Raw genomic sequence first — 21,166 nt, 5'->3', positions numbered from 1 at the left:
TTTACATAATTAAGGGAGACAAAAACCCAAAATGCATTTATCACTGAATCATTTTCCATTTACTTTATCACATTGGGAGTTGGCAAACAAGCTCACAGAACAAATCTGGCCCATCATTTGTTTTTGTAAATAAAGTTTTATTAAAACACAGCCATGGTTAATCATTTACATATCATTTATGGCTGATCTCATTCCTACAAAAGCGCTCACTGTCACATGGTTGTGACAGGAAATATAGCCTACAATGCCATACTTACAATCTGGCTCTTTACAGTAATTTGCCAACCACATTACTAACAATCTTATCACTAAAGACATTAAAATCTTTTTTTATCAGTACTTTTACAAACAGAAAATACAGTTCATTCATCAAAATCTTAAAAACTGTCTTGAAATCCAATATTTGTGTCTCATCAGATTTCTTGCCCGGAAATTAATCCCATTTCAGAAAATAGACATACACATTCAAAGTGTTCTTTTATTATTTCTAGTTAACATATATTGTATAAATACTCTATTTTATATGCACTTTTACAAAAGCGATATAACTTAAAGGTTTTATCATTAGAAATAAATGTATAAAAATAAATATGTTATAAGCATTTATTATAAACTATAGTCCTTCTTAGAAGGAACAAACAACCAATACTTATAAAGTACATACAATTCATAGTAACATATTTTACTATATACATATACATATGGAAATAGTCATATTCTCTCAGTAGAAGAGCTGAACAGACATTCACCAGGATACGACTGTTAGACCAGCTGCTAGGAGTGGACCTGCTACCCTGCAGCAGCTTCCCATGTAAGATAAGAGATCTCCATGTTCCCAATCTCATGGGACCCTGTTTTCTATACCTCATCCTTACTCTGGCATGACACTGACATGTGTGATGTTACTGCCTTTTGTGTGAGATGGGTTATCTTTAACATTCACGGTCCCCAGGTAGGCTGACCTTGGGAGAAAGCAAGGCAGGAGACATGTTGCTCATTTTGTGTCCTTGAGTTTTTATGTGCACCTTACAGACTTTGCTGTTTCTTTCCTCCTTTTAGAATTAATGTACATTTTATAAGTAGGTGAATTGTTTCTACCTCAACATGAATTATAGTTAAAGAGCTGAGATGGTGTAAGAAGGAACCATGAGCCACTTCACAGAGGTGAGTCTTTCTCTTATGTTGAGCAATCTGAACATTTCACTATTGATAGAAATAATGTATCATTCTCTGCAACTGCAGCAGTTGGAAACTTCGAATAACAATCTTGCTTGTACCCTTCTCCTTGCCCCCATTGCCAGTGATATAAAGTAAGCCATATTTGAAATACAATCCCACCTTTCTTCTGCTTTGCCTTTCCCAACACCCATGATACAAAGCATCTAATCAGCACCATTCAACAGGGATTGAAAGATTTCTGCCAGACTCTGACAATTGTTTCTACAATAGATGTAACAAAAGAAATACTAATAACACTCTGGGGCTTCATTGTGCTAAGTATGGTCTGTCAGATGCTAATAGCCCTCACTAACTACCTTGTCAAATTTTGACTCGCAGGATCGTGTCCTGATCTACCCCTTTTGCTATGTTACCCGCCCCCCAAACACACACCCCTCATTGACAGGCTTCTCTGGTTACTGATTTGATTCATGGGATTCCCTCCAGCACTCTTGATCTCCGTGTATCAGCCCTCCCATGCTACCTTGTTCTCAAACTTTTTAAGGGCACTGTGCCAGTGTGCAAAAGTCAATGTAATGCTTTGGTTTCTTCAGAGGATCACAGCTCTCATTGGATAACACTCCTCCATCATGGGACAGACATTTTAAGGTTCTCTTCTTGTAACCCTTCCCACAAGTTTTGGAACATGGTGACCAATCCCCCACCTGCCAGTGTGGACAAGGCAGGTCTGCACACGGTCTGGTACTGGCTGGCTTCACTTCTTTTGCACACTCGGAAGCAGGACGCCCATTAATGTCTCGGCACTCTACCACTCTTCTCTGCCAACCTGATCCACATGACTTGGAGCATTCCCCCCACTCTTCAATCACCCACTCTGAGAAAGTGGGGATAGCATTGAACGACTCCTTCTTCTTCTTCACGAAATAGGTGTATTTGATTTTGGGTCGGAGAGCATGGCCCACCATCAGAACCTGGATAGTTAAGGGTTCTTTGAGTGGACTAAAGCTGCGGATTCTTTCCAACGCTGCCGAGGAGCCACTGTATCTTAAGACAGTACCTTTGTAAGTGAGGTCTTGCTCTAGTGTGGACAGAGTGAAGTTCCCATTCAGGATATAGGTGCCATCTGCAGCTTTGATGGCTAGAAAGCTGCCGTTGTTTCTGGACCCCCTTGGATTCCGATGTTTTACTTCAATGTTGGTAGCTCCAGCAGGAATTGTGACAATGTCATGATACCCAGGTCTGTGGACAAAGAAAATAGGTATATATTTTCCAATCACTTGCTAATCAACCATATTGCCCATTGCTTAAAAATATGCAATTCTTCTTTTTTGTTTATTTGTTTGTTTGTTTGTTTTTTGAGACAGGGTTTTTCTGTGTAACCTCTATGGCTCTTCCTGTAACTTTCTTTGTACACTACATTGGCCTTGAACATACTGCCTGCCTCTGCCTCCTGAGTGCTGGCACTAAAGGCATGTACTACCATGCCCAGCAAAATTATGCAATTCATTTAAATGTGACTTTTCCTTCTATGTCTTTCAATCCCTGATTAATTAACCACTTCACTTAAAAATATGCAATTCTTTTAAATGGCTTTTCCTTAGTCCTACAGAATGACATGTCAAAATTAGTATGTGTTTTGCTTCATATGTTGATTAATTAGTTTTAGGTTGTTGAGATGAGGGTTCACTTGCTGCCCAGGCTATACCAGAGCTCACTGTATAATCCAAGCTGATCTAGAACTCATAGCAATCATCGTTCCAAACACTGGAATTACATGAAATATTTTCTTTGTTTCATTTTTATGTGTTTGTATTTTGAGTTGGGGTTTCATGTAACCCAAGCTGACCTCAAAACTCACTATGTAGGCAAAGATGGCCTGAACCACCTGGAACTCTTGTCACTCCTGTCTCTACCTCCCATGTGCTGGGAATTGAACCCAGGGTCTTGTGGATATGAGACAGGCTCTCTATCCACTGAGCTATATCCCTATTCCTGGACTCCGTGTTTTGAAACTTACCTTGTACTAGTGACCGATCCTGATACTTTCTTGCAGGTGGAACCATTTCCTCCACAAACACCACATTTGTCGAACTTCTTTTTGGAGTCTATGATGTGATCACAACCAGCTTTTACACATTGTCCTTGCACACAGACAGAAGTCGAGTCTGGACTACAGGGAGTGCCGTCTACAACCTGCGGAGATAACATGCACCAGGTGGTTAAACGTCTAATGAGAAGAAGCATTGTGATGGCAACTGGGAACGCTCCTCTCTCTGCTCTCTTCCCATGCTGCGAGTATTCTCTCCCTTACACGCCACATGTTACCCTTCATGTTTCTGTCTTTTTCAATGGCTGTCTGCAAAGTTTATAAATGCCTTGATTATTTATTTACTGGCCTATCTCCCCTGTTGCTAAGGTCAATGGAAGTAGTGCTCACTGTCAGTTTGATTCCTGCTCCACCTTCAGGGCCTAGAAAAGTATGCTGCAGCAGAAGGCACTCCATAAACCACTTGCTAAATATTTCATCTGCAGCTTGGACATGTTTTCCTATCTTACAATGCTAAAAGCCCATGACAACCATAAGAAAATTTAATTTTACTCTCTGCTTCAGAGCAAGACTTATCCCCTCAGCAAAACATCAAAAGAAATGGCAAGTCTCTTTTTTCAAAGTACGTGTGCCAACAATAAATTGTCAATGCTTAGACTCTCACCTTAGTATGTTTGTGTGTGAGGCTGTTAGGTACCCAGTAACAAGTACTTTGGACTACTTTCTAAAACTCCTGGATTCTGTGTTAATATATAATTTATCTAACCATGAATTGCTGTATATGAAACCTAGTTATACAGGGAAGCTATTGAGTTTTCAAAGGGCTTTTCTTTGGATATATAAAGGAGCAATATTAAATACATGCAAGACTCTCGCATGCTTACTAGACTTAAACTGCCTTCCCAACTGAAAACAACACAAATCCCAAAGCAAGGAGTTGCTCCTGCATTTGGAAGTATTCCAAAGTCAAAACTAAATACAGGTTAATATGTAAAGAGAGCTCAGACATTTGCATGAAGAGGCAGCAAGCCAAGGCCTTTGGCTCCTTAGCAGAACTACAAGTGTAAAAATCCCTACCTTGGGCTGCAAGACAAAGAAGTAGCCGATGCCTTTAGCTTGACAGATGAGCTTGCACCTGTCCTTTGGCGAGACGCCAGCATACTTGGGTGTCCATTCCACAGTGGGCTCATTCCCAAAGGAAGCTTTTGAGAACTCATTGTGTGCTTCACATTGCTCCTCTCTGAAAGTTTTTCCTGAAAAGAGAATGGGGTGTTGATGTTACCAGTTTCCAACTTTCAACCCCATGTGCGCCCCTCTCCTTCGCCCCGTTTCTGAGAGCTGACGTCAGTATGACTCACCGTTATTGTCCGGGCAGTCCTCAATGTTACAGGACCTGTAGCGTACTCTTTTGCCTTCACAGTACTTCCCTCCATTTCTGGGCACCGGGTTGTCACATTCTCTCATTGTGTACTGAACTCCTCCGCCACAAGTTCGTGAACAGTCTCCCCAGGGCCCCATGTCCCCCAGCTTCCGTGAACAGGAGTCTAAATGGAGATACAAATATCACTGTTAGAACTCTCAGACTTTTTAGGGAGTCGGAGAAAAATGTAAAACAAAGAATCAATTCTCAAAATTCGCTATCCTCTCACTATTATCTGGTGTCCCCACTATGGGACACAGAGAGGGGACCTTGTCTGGGTAAGAACCTTAACCCTCACTGGTCTTCCCAGTTCTGAGTTGTAAACAAGTGTGTTTCCATTGGGGGAAAACTCACAGCAAAATGCTTCATGTCGGTCTTGTTCACACACTTGCCACTGACACACCATTTCCCTTCTCCGCAGCTGGTGCCATCTGCCCAAGGGAAGTGTTTCGTTTGGCACACCAGTAAGCCACCGGAGGTACCAGTGCACCAGAGGGTGGTACATGTGCTGGCTGCTTCGGGGCAGTGTTTGGATTCTTCTCCAAATGTAAACTGACACTGACGGTTGGCATCATACAAGGTACCAGGGAGATCAGATGGGAGCTTGATGGGTTCTGGGGCTTGTCTATCAAACATTCCCCTGAAAACAAAACAAAACAAAAAAGGCAGCTATTAGGACATAGTTGGTGAAAACACATAAAATGGACTGAATTTGATGTTACAAGATATTTACTGTGTGAAACAATACATAGCCACTTGTGATTGTGACATTTTGGAAAAACCAATGGCAGGGAGATTAAGATTTTTATTAAGACATTGTCCTTAATAGAGTACTACTGGATTAACAATGGCAAGAAGTTATTATTCAGTTCAAAATATTAAAAAAAAATAGATTTTAGGAGCAGGAAGCACTGAAGATAAAGACCTGCAACTTATGATCATGATAGAGAAAGTAATTCTGAAAGGGGGAAAATGAACTGAACAAGAACCATGTCATTCATTTAACTAGAACCCTGTACAAGGAAGGCTGGACACCATTTAGGAAGAGTAGCTGGCATCTTACCATGGCCGTTATCCAGGAATGATGTGACCATGTAGGCACTGCAGGGAGACCACGGCTGGCTGTGGTCCAAGCTGGAAAGCATGGAGGCCATCAGATGAGAATCTCCACCCTCACCATTAAAGCTGGCACAGTGCTTTGCGTCGTCATGTGGCATGTTAAACACGTGGCCTGGAAAGCAAGCAAGACCTACATTAAGACCGATCATAAGCCTGACTCTTCTTTTGTGAGGGATTCATTTGACAGGAAGGAACATATTTAGCAGACAGCCCGTTTTAGGGATATCTACTTGGATCAGGGTAGATATAAAAAGATGTCAATTTTCAAATGCTCATAGCATTTTCTCTTCTTCTAATAAGACTATGTCTGAAACAGTGGAAAACCTGTTCTACCACGTCTAAGATCGCTGATGGCTAAAGTAGCAATATAGTCTGAGATATTTTCTCTCTCTCAAATCAAATCGTTTTAATGGGCTGAATCCATGCACGGGGCTCAACTTGAACACTGATCCTGACTTACCCAGTTCATGGGCTGTGGTGAAGGCGGCTTGCAAACCATCATCTTCTATGACAGAACAGCTTCTGCTGGGATCACACACAGTTCCAACATCAGCCATCCCGAGAGTATCACATGTGTGGGATCCACATAAATCCTACAGAGAACCATGAGAAATCCCTTTTAAGTAGGACAGTGTGGACTTGGGACTTGGCTCTTCAGCCAGGCCAGTCTTCACATGTGATTTGGAGCTCATCCATTCATTATTGTTGGGGTCCCGAAAGACTACATGTCATTTTAAGGAAGATTTTTCCCCTGATGCTTTTAAAATGGAACTGTGCAACGTGAGATGTTGAAATTAAAATAGAAATAAGCAAGACAGGTGAAGCTAGCCCATTAAACAAAATCGATGAGGCAATGCAGATGAGATGGCTTTTTCATCCATCTGTATGCCAGGAGGTGATAAAATGATTGATACCCTCTTGTCTTACCTGTCTGGTGAAAAGAATGGCTGTGTCATAGTGCTCGGCATCCCGGTCACTGGGAGGGTTGTGTTGTTTCTGCCAACTGCAGAAATTCCTCAGGGTGAGAGCAGCATTGGAGGTAATCTCTGGACCTTTCTGCTCCTCATATATGACTAAGATCTTGACCACTACCAGGCTAATTGAATTCCTAATGCTGGGGTGCTTGTAAAACCTGGCTGCCACGGAGAACAAGGTTAGGAGGTAATGCTTTAGACCGCTGCCATGGAAGTCAGCCATGGACTGGTCTGCCACGAGCATGGTTTCCACATAACGGGGGCTGGACACAAATCGCCTTTTTCTTATGCTTCCAGGTCCTGCAAAGAGAAAAGAAAGTTTGCTCGTGGGCAGTTTCTCTCAGAATAGCGACCTTCCTGGAGTATATATTAGGAAAGTTAACCAAGTCAGAGTAAATAAAACTGAAATATACCTGGAACAACAATAAAACAAATATTTGTATCTTCTAAAAACTGTGAATGTTATTTTTAAAAAGTTTTCGTTTTGCTTTAAATAAAACAAAAAACAACACGGGCTCCTCAGAGTCATCAAACTGTCTATGCTATGTGTCAGCAGGATTTCTTCCGTGGCCTTTGAAAATCCACAGCCAGAGCTAGGCAGTATGGATATCATCCTATCCAGCTGTAGTAAAATCTTGGCAAGGGTAGCAGGCAGAGCGCCCTGAGTCACCCTTTCACTATTGAAGCCAGGGCTGAAATCCTGAATGAGATCATCCAGCTCCACGTGGAAGGCACAGGGCAGGGCGTGGGGGAGGGGGGTCTGCCAAGGGGCGGAGCTTGAGGAATCTCAGTCTGCAAGGCTCAGCTCTCTCATTCACGGGGTCCCTGGGGGTTCTCTGCGCTATCCAGTTCCGGGCACTAGGACCACCCACTCTGCCCAGCAGTCTATTTCTGCCTCCCCTCACTCCCTTTGTCCCGGGAGGAAATAAGTTCCTGTCTCCAACCAGGGTTGCCTATTTGGAAAACAGCCCTCCTCTTGGCTGCTGACTGAGGGTTCAGTCGTCAGGGAAGTCGTGAAGTGGGCTATGACCCATCATTACCTGCTCCCAGGAGCAGACGGATAAGGGGGAGAAATCTAGAACAGGACACTTAAGGAAGTAAAAAGGGACAAAAAGAAAGTTGGGTGATAAAATAAACTAACTAGTAAGTACCGAACACGGCAGAGGCAGGGAAGAGCGTAGGAGGGCGGATCAGCCGCGGCTTAGGTTCCGCCGCCGCGCTGGGGAGCAGAGCCTCGGCCAGGAGAGGGAGCGCAAGTCCCCAGGCAGAGGTAGGAGGCGCGCGGAGGCGGGGCGAGCAGGGCAAAGACCTCCCAAGCAGGTTTTGCTGAGGGGCCCCCGCGCCGCCAACCATCCGGGTCAGCCATTCAAAGGGGGGAAGGGGACAGAAGGCCACAGCACTGAGATCGCCGCCGCGCCGTTGCCTAGGCTCCTGAACACAGATCGAGGTCACCATCGCTCCCCTACTCCTCCCTCCCGTGAGCGCGGTGCTCGCACGCTGAGGTTACAAAACTCAGCGAGAAGCTGCAGCTTCGCCCAAGTGAACTCATACATTCACTAAAAGGAATAAAGGGCTGGGAAAGGATTCTCGAGTGTGAGGAATCCGGTTACAAACTTCCCGGTGGAAACGCTTTGAGCCCTTATCTGCAGGAACTCCGATTCTTCTCTCTTTTCTTAAATCATTAACTATTCGGGCAAAGACATGTTCTAGCTGGGTTTGGTCAACTTACTTTGCGGGTCACGACCCAGAACCCGCTGCAGGTCTGAGTCCTCTAGGTCCAGAGGCGAGCTAAAGTGTGCCCTCAAGTCACGCCTCGTGGAGAAGGGAGGTGGATGGAGATTTAAGTGTGTGTGTGTGTGTGTGTGTGTGTGTGTGTGTGTGTGTGTGTGGATTCTTATACCTGTTGGCTTTCTCGCGCCTTGCAGCGTGGGGTCTCGTAGCGGCCCCTGATTCCGGGGGTCTTGGCTTTCCGGTCGTGAGTCGCTGGTTGGCAGGGTCTCATCGTCGTCCATGACACCACACTTGGCTCCGCCGCTGCCCCGCCGCCTTCGCCTCAAGATGTGGAACTGCGGCGGCGCGGGTGACTCCTCCGCTGGTCCGGCGGGGACCAGACGCTCGGTGGCGACCGCAGGCGCTGGCTGGATGAAGAACTCCTCGCCCTGCAGGTAGAAGGCACCGCGCACGCCTTCACAGAGGCTGAGGGCGGCTGCGGAGCTGGGGTCGCCATTCACCGTGCCAGAGTAGAAGCAGTGCGCCAGGTCCCCGGTGGGGTCCAGATGCTGTGCCTCGGACCCGGGACTGCGTCCCACCGTCTGGAGAATGAAGCCAGGAGCCAAGAAACCGCTGTCCGGCTGCAACTTCAGGTGCAGTTGCTGGCCAAAGGCGTCCAGACGGAGGCGGGTGATGGAATCGTGGCCCGGGGCGCGCTCCAGGGAAGGCAGCACCAGCTCCTCGTCCTCCTCCGCGGGGCGCCCTTGTGCGCCCCGCACACACAGCAGCATTGCTACGGAAGCCAGCAGCAGCAGCAGCATGAGTGAAGGCGGAGAGCTCCGTGACTTAGCTGCCCGCTGGACGTGCCCCATGTCGGAGCGGGGCCTCTGCTTGCGTGACTCCAAAGGGACTGCTGGCTGCATGACACCGCACACTGCAGCGCAGCGAACCCTTGTTCTGGTTAGGCGCGCCGAGCTCCGCGGGACTGCTCCGGATGCTTAAAAATCACGATCACTTTGATTTGAAAGTTCGCGCAGAGCTGGCAGCCAAAGCTCCGAGTCCCTTAGAAAGAGGTGCTTCGGGTTGGCCGGAGCGCGGGAACTTTTTATTCCAGCACGGAGTTGGAGGCACCCACAGGGCTGCAGCTGCCAAGAGGCTGCTGTAGGATCGAGAGGCGCTCCGGAGCTGGGGAACAAGTCCAGGAACGGAGCCTGGACTCTTCGTCCTCCGCCTTGGCCGCGGGGTGCCTGGATCTGAGCAAGGATCAGCTCTCTCCGCGGTGCTGTGCGCTCTGGCCTTGCAATAGCACCTGGCCCCCGAGCTGCTTTCCAGCGAGTGCAAGATCTAGGCAGCCCCGGCAGCCCCTTTATAGCCACTTAGGAACCCCTCCCTTCCCTCCCCCTCATCCCTGCGACACCGCCCCCTGATCTCAGTCGGTGCTAAACCACGCTCAGCGCCGCGGGGCCTGAAGGGGGAGGGGGCAGCCTCCGCGCTGGCCTCACGCCACCGCTCGTCACTCTGGGGGTGTATCACGCCGAAACACCGCTATGACCAGCACTTTGTACAGCCCAGGCTGCTCTGGGAAGAAGGGTGAACCTTTAACTTCATCTCTCTGCTGTAGATTCCCTGACCACCCTGCTTCCTGTCACCCTTCCTGTGCCCCGGCTGGGCTGCAGTTTCCAAGAGAGGGGGTCGAATGGAAGCGATCCTTCACCAAGATTTGCCCCCGCGCCTTAGGTGCCCCTGAACTTTCTCTCTCCCTACCCCCCACTCAGATAGAGTTCTCCCCCAAAGCAGAATGTGAGCTAAATCTGCCTTTTCTTTTAAAAAGCGCACCCCACTTCTCCGTCTCTCTCCTACCCTTCCACAAGTACCTCGACTACAGCGTCCTCTCTCTTTACCCCAGCTTTTCTTGGGCTCTGCGCTTCTCAGGAAGAATGTTTGAGTGAGGGAGTCACGGGACACTTTAAGGCTCTGGGTTTAAAAAAAAAAAAAAAAAACCCATGTGGAATGACCTTAACAGTTTCCTCAAATCTTGGAGACGTCTTGGCGGGGGCGGGGGGGGGCGTTTAACACTGGTTCTTCTTTCCTGAATAGGCGATCTGGAGCCAGCTTCGGTTCCCTAGAGACTAAGGAGGGACTTGTGCTAGCTCTTCTTCATTGGAGAAGTAACTCCCGCCCAGTCCGCGTACTTCCAAAATCTAACAGCAGCTGCTGCAGGCCACAGGCCAGGCGGACAGATGCGTCTAAGAGCCCCACTTTACTACTAGGGCCAAAACGGGGTTGGGGGGGGTTGCGAGGGGAGGAGGAAATCGGGTTCCTCCTACCGGGAAGGGAAAGGCTGCATCCGCGTTACGAAAGCGACAAAAACTGAGCCGTTCCAACCCCAGGCCCCTAAGAGAGAGCGCTAAGAGGCTCCTCCACTGAAAAAGAGGGAGGGCTCCGTGACCCAGAGGAAGGAAATGGTTCACAATGCTCTCACTGGCGGAAAGGCACCGAGACAATGTAGAGAACGACAACCCAAGTACCGAGGCAGACTGGCGCGCTCGCACCGGCGGGCTCCGGATCCCAGCCCTTCCCAGTTCTGGGCTCCTGACTTGCTGCCCCACCCCCATCCGTTGCTCCAACCGCGCCGAGTAGATCACGTCCCCTTTGCTCCTCCCCAGATCTTCCTAACTCTGTGGGCCTCAGACAGTGCCTTGGAGTCCTCCAAGGCGCTCTTGTCCCTCTTCCAAAAGTTTCTGCTGGGATACTTTCCAGCGCCTTTTCTCCCAGGGTTCTAGATAGCCTACATGAAAAACATAAACAAAAACTTTGTTTCCCACCCCAGGGAAGATCAAATGAAAGAAAAAAAAGGGGCGGGGGAGTCAGCTAGAAACAGGGCTACTTCACCCTCCTCCAAAGCGCTACTACTACTTCTTGGCGCTTGGACCTACTGGAGGAGTCCTGTCTCAATCCTAATTTTGGTTTCTTAAGGTCACACTCATAGCTGGACTACGGACATCCAGCAGCTTTGAGTTCCCACCAGGAAACGTAGATGTTATCTGTCTTCCTCCCAGTCACCTCTTTATCTCCTTCAGTTTTGACTGACATCCACAGTCAGGAGTGGGGCCCGTTCGTCTGTGAGATGTCCAGCCTAACTCTGACTAAAACCCTGCTTCACAAAAGTGGGCTTTCCTGAAAGTGCCCCAAATTCCTGGTCGGCCCATTTTGTTTGAGGTACATTTCCATTTTCTGTGATTACTGCTTTGTTTTTGTTTAACCATCACTCCATTTTGAGTGGCCTCCTTCCCTTCTGTTCTCTCATGCTTGCTAACAAAAGACACTCGCGAGAACAAATACAAAGGATGGCGAAGTCACCAGCGCCTCTACAAACCCCTTCCTTGCATAGAAGAAGGCAGAAAACAAAATCCAGTGGGGGATGGAGGCTGAAGACACTTGAGGTGTAAGGGGGGCTGAAAGTTCTAATAGAGCCAATGTATATATGTGATGTCCGTACATTGAGGCAGGAAGGGGAATTCACAAGACCGCCAGAAAAACATATAACTTTAAAAATCTATCTTCTCTCCCACAGAAACTTTAGCTTTTAAAGTACACGCAAGCTTGGCCTTGGGCCCATTTCTACCTCATGTATGTTCTTATTGGAAGGTATTTTCATTTGGGAGTACATTTCGAATCTCAAATGGGTTACTTCAAATCCATTATAATTTTTTCATATTTCATGTTCTGTATCCAAATAGAGCTGGAAAAAAAAAAAAAGCACCGAGTTAAAGGGGAAAGGACTGCCAGGAACATGGCTTTTATATTCTCTGTGCTTCTCTCCAGATTTCTGTTCTTTTGCATAATGGCTCCAATCTGTTGTGCACCTGTAGTTCTGGGAAATGATTCTTTTTTAATCACTTCAACAGAGACAGGGGTGTTGGAGTTGCCAATTACTCAATTGAAAAAGTGCATATTCAGAAGAGTCTCGAACGCACTTAAACATTTTAAGACCAGCACTCTTTGAGTGTTTGTGGCTTTTGGCACAGAAGAATATATTTATAAGCAAAATGTAAACTGAAAAAAAATATTTGAATGAAGAAACAAGGTCATAGGGTTTCTATTTATTAATGGCCAGAATGACAATGGTGAAACATGGAGTCCTTTGGTGAGTTTCATAGTGTTACTCCAAGCCTTGCTCCTGGATTTGAACAGGCATGCAGAAGTGCCTATGTTGTGCTAACCGGTGCTCTTTGTATTTCTGGTGTTCTTCCTATAGTGAATATTTCTTCCTATGTGAGCTTGTAGGAACACTAGCTTAATACTCTCTAATAGATTTGAATTCATATTTTTGTAACTTGCAGCTATGACCTCGAATCATTTGTTTCAAAATGAAAAGTTTGATCTTCTAAAAAGAATGTTTGTCCTTTCTGCACAGACTGAATCCTTCCTATGAAGTCTTTATCCAAGAGAGCACTCCACTCTATGACAGCCGTAGAGTGAGGAAGTCTGGTAATATGGAGGAGCTGTTAGGATTGCTTGAGTGTAAATATTGTCTAGAGCTAATGAGCATATTTCATAACCAGGAAGGATTTGATTCGAGGCTCATACCACACACTTTGCCAATTAGGAATGGGAAAGCTATTTAACATTAGTCTCACTTCAGAGCACATATATCCAGACGTCAACATTGGACAAATGAATTTTTTTGTCCTAATTTAAAGATCAGGAAACAAATCTATTTAAGCAGGTTGTGAGTTTAATAAATATCAAGTCTTAGAAATTATTAATTCTATTTGGACATCAGGTTTTTATAAACCCACAAATTTGTTCATTTGAAGATCTGAGGGGAATATCTTTCTAATACACTCTCTTTCTAACCTACTGTCTTAAAAAATATAGCATAAGTGAACCTTAGAAGGGTTAATTAACTTGTCCAGGATGATATAGTATGAAATTGAGATCTCAGAAATAAACTACTCTGGCTATAATTTTTAATCAAATATCTCTTGGCATTTTAATCTAAGTGTTTGGTAGTTACCATAATTGTGACTTATGTTCTTTTTACAATTATTAAATTTCTTTTTATTATAAATAGGAATTTTGGAGTAGTAGAAAAAAAAGGCCACCTTAAAAGATTCACCACTTTATTACCTCTTTCTTAGCCCACAAGGTGGCGATAGTCTACAACAAATGGTACTTAGTTTACTTTTCCAGTTAAGTCAGAAATTTGCAAAGGTTTTATGTCTTTCCAATTATCAATAACCAGTTTCTCTTATTGTTTTAAGGATCCTGTAAACTAATTTAAAAACATTATAATGTTAATTGTATTCAACATATTCCCAGCCCCCTAGCTAACTTTGAATCATGTGATTTGGTTAGCTTAATTCAAACATTAGTTATCATTTTAAAAATAAGAATTATCTTGGCTGTTTTTATTTGTCACAGTTGAGAACTCTATGCAATTTAAATGAAAAAAATTACAGTCATGTAATCCACTAAGACATATTACAGCTCTGTTTGTTCATTTACTGTGCACAGTTTTTTTCAGTGCTACTTGACACTTGGTACTGATTATAATTGCCTTTCCATGTTTACAGTATTTTCCTTGGCCACAACAAAAAAGTTAAAAAGAAAAAGAAAAAAAAAAAAAAAAAAGAAAATAAAGAAAAAGAAAAAAAAAGTTGGATGTAGAGTGGGGGCAGGGGCGAGGAAAACATTTAGCCGCCAGGGGGCAACAAAAGACAAATTTTGAAATAGCTCTTAGCCAGCCAGTTCTTCCTGAAATGATTATTCCCAAATGTAAGTGATTTCCCAATACCTTAAGATCCCCAGTCATATTATAAAGATATTTTATTGCTAAATATAAACTAATAGTAGCACAATTTCATTAGTGTAATAAATACTGTAGTGAAAAGCAGATAAGCAGGAGGCACATAAGACTTCAAAAAAGAATTTTTGAACTATTTTGCTGTAGCCTTTTCCCAGCACCAAGCATGAGGTTTGCTGACTAGCCAATCGAGATCACAGGCATCCCCTAGCTTCCATTACAACTGTTTAACCATTAGCTAGAAGTCAAATTTCCGAATGTTTTGGTAGTGAGTTTTGCTCCTGAACACATAAAAGTGGTAAATCTCTAAGCCCCTGTGACCCAGAAAGACTTGTGACTTTGAAGTCCTATTTCCTACTGATAATTAGTAGTTACGTTGAGAATTGATATGGCCTGAGATGATACACCAGGGCTGAGAACTCAAGGCTGCTCAGAGTCACTGGCATTTGAGTGTCTTCAAAGCCCTGTGCTATGCTTCCCAGTCTTCCCTATCCACGGCAAACGATGTTTTTCAAGCACAAGCGGATCAATGGGTTCACATGCTCACTTCTGGACACACTGTCCCTGAAAGCTTTCTTGTCCCAAATGGCCTTTGGGTCATTCTGTGAGCTGAGAAGAGATTGCTTAACAGTGTCATGTCTATGTGTGGGGATGTGTCTGTGCCCTGCACTTAAGAACTGGGTTGGAAAGTGAGATACATCCACATCTGAATTCTGATGTTCTAAATCTGTCACATCCTTACTTCACGACTTTAGGAGATCCATGATTGTTGCTGAGCCTCAGACTCCTTGTATGTAAAAATGAAGATGGCAACCGTGAACTGAGATACCATAAAGACTGAAGATAACAGGGTGCCCAGTAGTCAATGGGAGAGGCTGCTAATGTGAAAGACACTAGATATTGATTTCTGTGAGGAAGGAACCAAGAAGGCAGTGGGGAGTCCTTCAGACTGGAGTGAATGAATTCTGACTAAACATTTGTCTTGATGCCACGTATACCACTTTAGAGAGTAGCTCTTAAAAAGCCGTTATCTATCTATCTATCTATCTATCTATCTATCTATCTATCTATCTATCTATCTATCTATTTATATGTTTTTTTTTTAAGATTACATCTAATGGACACATAATGAGTGTGCATGTTTACAGAATGCAGTGTGATGATTCAGCACTTGAATTTTATTGTATAATTACCAAGTCAAGTATTTAACTTATCTTTCACCTCACACATTTAGGCTGAAAAGAACAGAAGAAGGGAGATAGTTCAGAACCCAGAACCCAAGGAAAAACTGGGCATAGTCACAACCCTATGACCCAGCACTGTGGAGGCAGAGACAGAAGGATCACTGGCATTTGCTGGTCACTAGCATAGCTCCAGATTCAGTGGGAAACTCTTTCTCTAGGGAATTAGGTGAGGAATGAATGCATGTAGCAGGTTTTCTTAGCCTGTCAGTCCCCAAATAATGACATGGAGACTTATTATTAATTATGAATGCTCGGCCTTAGCTTGGGCTTGTTTTTAGCTAGCTTTTTTAAAATTTAAATTAATGCATTTCTATTAATCTATGTGCTGCTCTGAGGCTTGTTTATCTCATCTACATACTGCCCATTCTGCTTTTCTGCTTCCTCGGTTTCTGACTGTCTGGCCCCAGACTGGCAGACTGGCTCCCTTTTTCTCTCTCCTTGCCAACCCCACTTATTTCTCCTCTGCTTGGTTTTGTCCATTCAGCTTTTTATTAGACCAATCAGGTGCCTTAGGCAGGTAAAGTAAAACAGCAACTCATCTTTACATAGTTAAACAAATGCAGAATCAACAAAAGCAACACATCCTTATACAGTTAAACAAATATTCCACAACAAATATTGGCTTCTCAGCATCCCCCTTTGCCCTCCACAGGCATATAGGCACAAGCAATCATGCACAGATATATGCAAAAACCACACAGCCCCCCCCCACAGTCCACATTCACCTATGTATATGTACATACCTCCAGCTAAAATTAATTTACAAAAAGGGTATAAGGTTGTAAATAGGCAGGAGAAATATCTTCTCATTTCACAGTAGCTCAGTCATGGTTAGCAGTATTGCACTGAATGAGAGAGAACAGCTAGTCATGTTTTTTGTTTGTTTGCTTATTTTCTTTTTAATGAGTGAAGTTGGTTGATCTTCCATTGCTGTGTCAGATAACAAAGCGGAGGAATGAGATGTATGAAATCTAAGGCTACTTATGGTGACACAGAATTAAGGGAAAGCAAAACTTACTGAAATATGGGAAGATAAAGTAAAGTAAGCAGACCCCAAGAAAACAATTTTGAAAAGCCAGGGAAGTTGAGAGAAAGAGAGATTCCTGAAGTTATCAGCTACTGTGAGCTACTTGTGAATTAGTGGTCTTGAGTTTTATATAAACTTTGCCATGCCCGTTAGTTGGTAAGCCAATAAAACTATTTCAGTGGATGAACTTTTCCGAGTGCCTCTCCTGATGCCTCTTGCTGTCCACCTCACATTCTTTTGGTGCTTCTCGTTGGGTACCAACCAGCTTCTAGTTGGGTACTGGCTTGATTTCTCCATGTTCCATGAGACAAATGGTGACTTCAGCAATGGAGCCTTACTGTCAGGTTATGGGGGTTAACCAATAGCCTTGGAAATAGCCTGTAAGGTTGGAGGTGTCTATAGCACCCCTTTGACCAATGACTCTACAAGACATAACCCATTCATAATGCCAGGATTCTTACTTGGTAACATGGCTATAAGGGGCATTCTCTCCCTCATTATGGGACTGCTTCATTTAGATTCCTTTTTATATTTGTATATATCTTATGAAGCATGTACAGTAGTAGGTTTCTGTGTGGTATTTCTTTCTTTTTTTTTTTTTTAACTTTTATTGATTCTTTGCAGATTTCACATCATGCATCACAATCCCACGCATCTCCCTATCCCTCCACATCCATCCTCCCCCTTGCAATATCCCTCCTCAAAACAAGACAAAATCTAACAGAAAAACCAAAACCAACCAACCAAAACAAAACAATACAAACATAAACAAAACAAAATGACAATAACAAAACCCCCCTAAACCAAACAAACAAAGGGGAAGAATCTCATTGTAGAAGCTATAGGGTGGCCCACTGAGTTACACAGTTAATCCTTTAGTGCTTTCATGTTCACTTACAAGTGTGAGGTGAACATCTGTGGTGAGGGGCGAGACCATCTTTCCTGATCGTGGAAGCCAGCTCTTCTGCTGCAGCATCCAGTGAGGGGCAGGTTCAGCTATCCCAGGGCCAGTGAGGGGTAGGGCCAGCTCAGAAGTGCCGTTGGATTTTAACACTCTTGGTTCCTATGACCCCTGTCGTAACACAGGCCATGGATATCAGCACAGACCCTAGCCACAGCAGGACCATGGGCCCAGGCATGGTCCTCTGCAGCAGCCCAAGCCCAGATGTCACCATGATCCTGGTAGCAGCACAGGCTCTCCAGATTAGTATGGCCCTGGAGTCAGCATGGCCCTTGGACACCAACATGGTCTTAGGTGGCTGACCAGACCCCAGGTATCCACACAACCCTTGGTGGTAACAGAGGCCACAGACATCAACTTAGACCCTAGCTGATGTAGAGCCAAGGACCTAGTCATGGCCCTTGGTAGCACCCCTGGCCAGGATGACCCAGACCTGGCCCCAGGTGACAGTGCAGGACACTCAAATCAGCATGTCTCTGGCAACAGCATGGCTTTCAGGTATCCACATGACCACAGGTTGCAGCCTAGACCATGGGCATCTGTGTGGCCTTTGGTGGCAAAATGGACCAGACATCAGTGGGGACCTTGGCTGTGGTGGGATCATGGACCCAGACGTTGTCCTCAGCAACAGCATGGCCCTCAGATACCAACATGGCCCCAGATGGCAGCCCAGACATCTGGTGTTGGCATGGCCTTCAATGGTATCAGGAACTATGGGCATCAACTCAGACCCTGGCTGCTATAGGGCTATGGACTCAGACATGGCCCCCAGTAGCAGTTCTGGTCTAGATGACACTATGGCCCCAGGTGACAGTGCTGGTCACTCAACTCAGCATGGCTCTGGTGGCAACACAGCTCTTGGGCAACAAAATGGTCACAGGTTGTATAGCCTAGACTCTGGGCATCCATGTGACCTTTGGTGGCAGCCTGGGCCAGCAGATATCAGTATAGACCCTGGTTGTGGTCAGACTATGGATCCAGACTTGGTCCTCAGTAGCAGCCTGGGCCTGGATGTCACCATAGCCTCAGGTGGAAGTGTAGGTCACTCAGATTGGCAATGTTCCCACAGTATCATGGCTCTCAGACACCAATCTGGTCCTAGGTGGTAGCCCAGACTGCAGGCCTCTGCATGGCCTTCAGTGGTGATAGGAGGCACAGACATCAATTCATGTCCCCTCAGTTGCTTCAGGACCTCAGCCCAAGACTCAAGTGGCAAGCAGGCCGGCCTTTCACATTAGCCTGTTCCTCACCACCCTCACCTCTTCAATTCTCTCTTTCCCCAGCCCATGAACCAGTCCATCTCTATCTTCCACCTCCCCACCCTGTATTTACTCACCATAATGACGTCTGACTGCCCACTGCCTGGAAGTACTTGGTTGAGTATTGCCCCCACCAGCCACCTGGCATGGCACAGAGCTGTTGCTGTGTCATGGGCTTAGGCTAGGGCCCCAGACAGTGTTTGGTTGAGTCTTGCCCCTGCCAGCCACATGGCATGGCATGGAGCTGTTGATCCCCATAAGGCATTTCAAATGGCCTTTTTGTTTGTTTGTTTCTCTGTGTAGCCCTGGCTGTCCTAGAACCTGCTCTGTAGACCACCAGGCTGGCCTTGAATTCAGAGATCTACCTGTATCTGCCTCTTGAATGTGAGATTAAAGACATGCACCATCACTGCCCAGCTCAAATGACCTTTAGTTGTCCCTTTCCAGATTCCTTACTTTACCACGCCCACCCATCTCCCTCTCCATTAAACTTTCTAGTCTGCTTTCATAATACTATAACACTATATTCTATTTCCACTTCCTTGCACGATGTATTATCATTATACTCACCTCTACTCTTGTCCTCTTTTTCTCTTCCCTCTGCCTCTGAACCTTTTCTTCTCTCTAATTGTAACCCCTGAGATACACACACTTCAGTTCTCGCTCTCAGTTCATCCTTCCTTCCTTTCTTTTCCCTTCCTTCCTTCCTTCCTTCCTTCCTTCCTTCCTTCCTTCCTTCCTTCCTTCCTTCCTTCCTTCCGTCCTTATGTCTGTCCATCCTTCCTTCTTTTTTCCTTCTTTCCTTTCTTTTCCCTTCCTTCCTTCCATCTTCCTTCCTTCCTTCCTTCTTTCTTTTCTTCTTTCTTTCTTTCTTTCTTCCTTCCTTCCTTCCTTCCTTCCTTCCTTCCTTCCTTCCTTCCTTCCTTTCTTTCTTTCTTTCTTTCTTTCTTTCTTTCTTTCTTTCTTTCTTTCTTTCTTTCTTATCATTGAGTTTAGGTTGGTTGCTCATATAAGCATAGCTAAAGGGCTGTTTGCTGGAGTATGGGAAACTCTGTAGGGGCTTCACCACTAAAAATGTCACCTCCTTAGCCAACAATAATTTCTCCATAAGGAGTGTGGGTTCACATGGGTGTCTCATCCATCAGCGATGGAATGATGAAGGGCCTGGTTTTGTGCAGTCTTGTATAACTGCTGAGTGTTCATGGTGGTAATGGCCTTATGGCCCACAGATGGTAGTATTTCATACCATTTCTCCCCATTCTCCAGCTGTTAAATTTCTTACTCCCATCTCTTCGGCAATATCCTCTGGCCCTTGCATGGATTATATCAACTTGACACAAGCTAGATTCATTTGGAAGGAGGGAACTTCATTTGAGAAAATGCCACCCACCCGATTGGCCAGTGGTCAAGACTAAGTATTTTCTTGAATTAATGATTGACATGGAGGGTCCAGCTTACTGTGGGCAGTGTCACTGCTAGGCTTGTGGTCCTGGGTGCTATTAGAAAGTTGGCCAAGCAAGCCATGAAGGACAAGCCAGGAAGCAGCACTTCTCTGTGGCCTCTGCATCAGTTTTTGAGTCCAGGTTCCTGCTCTGCTTGCATCCTTGCTGTAACTCCCCTTAATGATGGAAATACAAGCTGTAAGCTGAAACAAACACTTCTTCTCTGTGGTGGTTTGAAAGAAAATGACCCCAAAGACCCCAAAGACACACACTATTCAGAGGTGTGACCTTGTTGAAGTATGTGTGGTCTTGTAGGAGGAAGTGTGTCCCTGTGGGTTAGTCTTTAAGGTCTCTTTTGCTCATGCAACGGTCAGTCTACTTCCTGTTGACTGTATATCAACATGTAGAAGCTCCTTCTCTAGCACCATCTGCATACCACCATGTTCATGATGATAAGGCTGAAACTGTAAGCTGCACCTCAGTTAAATGTTTTCCTTTATAAGAGTTGCCATAGTCATGGTGTCTCTTCACAGCAATAGAAACTCTATGTAAGGCAGAAGATGGTACCTGGGACTTGGGTATTGTTGTGATAGACCTGACCATGCTTGGATTGAAGGAATATGAATCTTGGGACTGAGGATTAGAAAAGCAGCTGAATGCTTTAACTGCTGCTTTATGGGCCATACTAGTAAGGGGGATGGAAGACAGCCGTGCTAAGAGTGATTTGAAATGTGGGTGACTGGCTCAAGAGGTTTCAGAGGAGAAGAATTTTAGTATGTTGCCTAGAAATCATTCTTGTGATAGTTTAGTAAAGAATGTGGCTGCTTTTTGTGCTTGTCCAAAAGCTAAGCCCTGCTTTCAAGGAGACAAACAGATTAAGAAATAGAATAAAGGAGTGCTGACTTCAGGGCAAGATTCCACCCAGGTGAGCTTCCAACTTGTGAAAAGGAATTAAAGAAAAGTTTAGGTCTGGGA

The 21,166-nt window shown here is 45.0% G+C and overlaps 1 protein-coding gene across 1 annotated transcript; it reads right to left on the bottom strand.

The window, feature by feature from the left end:
- Window positions 1–116: 116 nt before the first annotated feature.
- Adamts1 (ADAM metallopeptidase with thrombospondin type 1 motif 1) lies at window positions 117–9,813 on the bottom strand. Its single transcript, XM_028875971.2, is given in 11 exon segments — window positions 117–2,418; window positions 3,197–3,372; window positions 4,304–4,479; window positions 4,585–4,740; window positions 4,743–4,770; window positions 5,001–5,254; window positions 5,257–5,286; window positions 5,710–5,877; window positions 6,226–6,358; window positions 6,693–7,039; window positions 8,640–9,813. Coding segments are annotated over 11 exon segments (2,901 nt in total). The 5' UTR covers window positions 9,373–9,813; the 3' UTR covers window positions 117–1,718.
- Window positions 9,814–21,166: the final 11,353 nt, after the last annotated feature.

This window comes from Peromyscus leucopus, chromosome 12, assembly GCF_004664715.2.
Source record: "Peromyscus leucopus breed LL Stock chromosome 12, UCI_PerLeu_2.1, whole genome shotgun sequence".
Classification (NCBI taxonomy): Eukaryota; Metazoa; Chordata; class Mammalia; order Rodentia; family Cricetidae; genus Peromyscus; species Peromyscus leucopus.
Note: the sequence above shows the minus strand (reverse complement) of the source record. Positions and strands in the feature narration are given on the sequence as shown.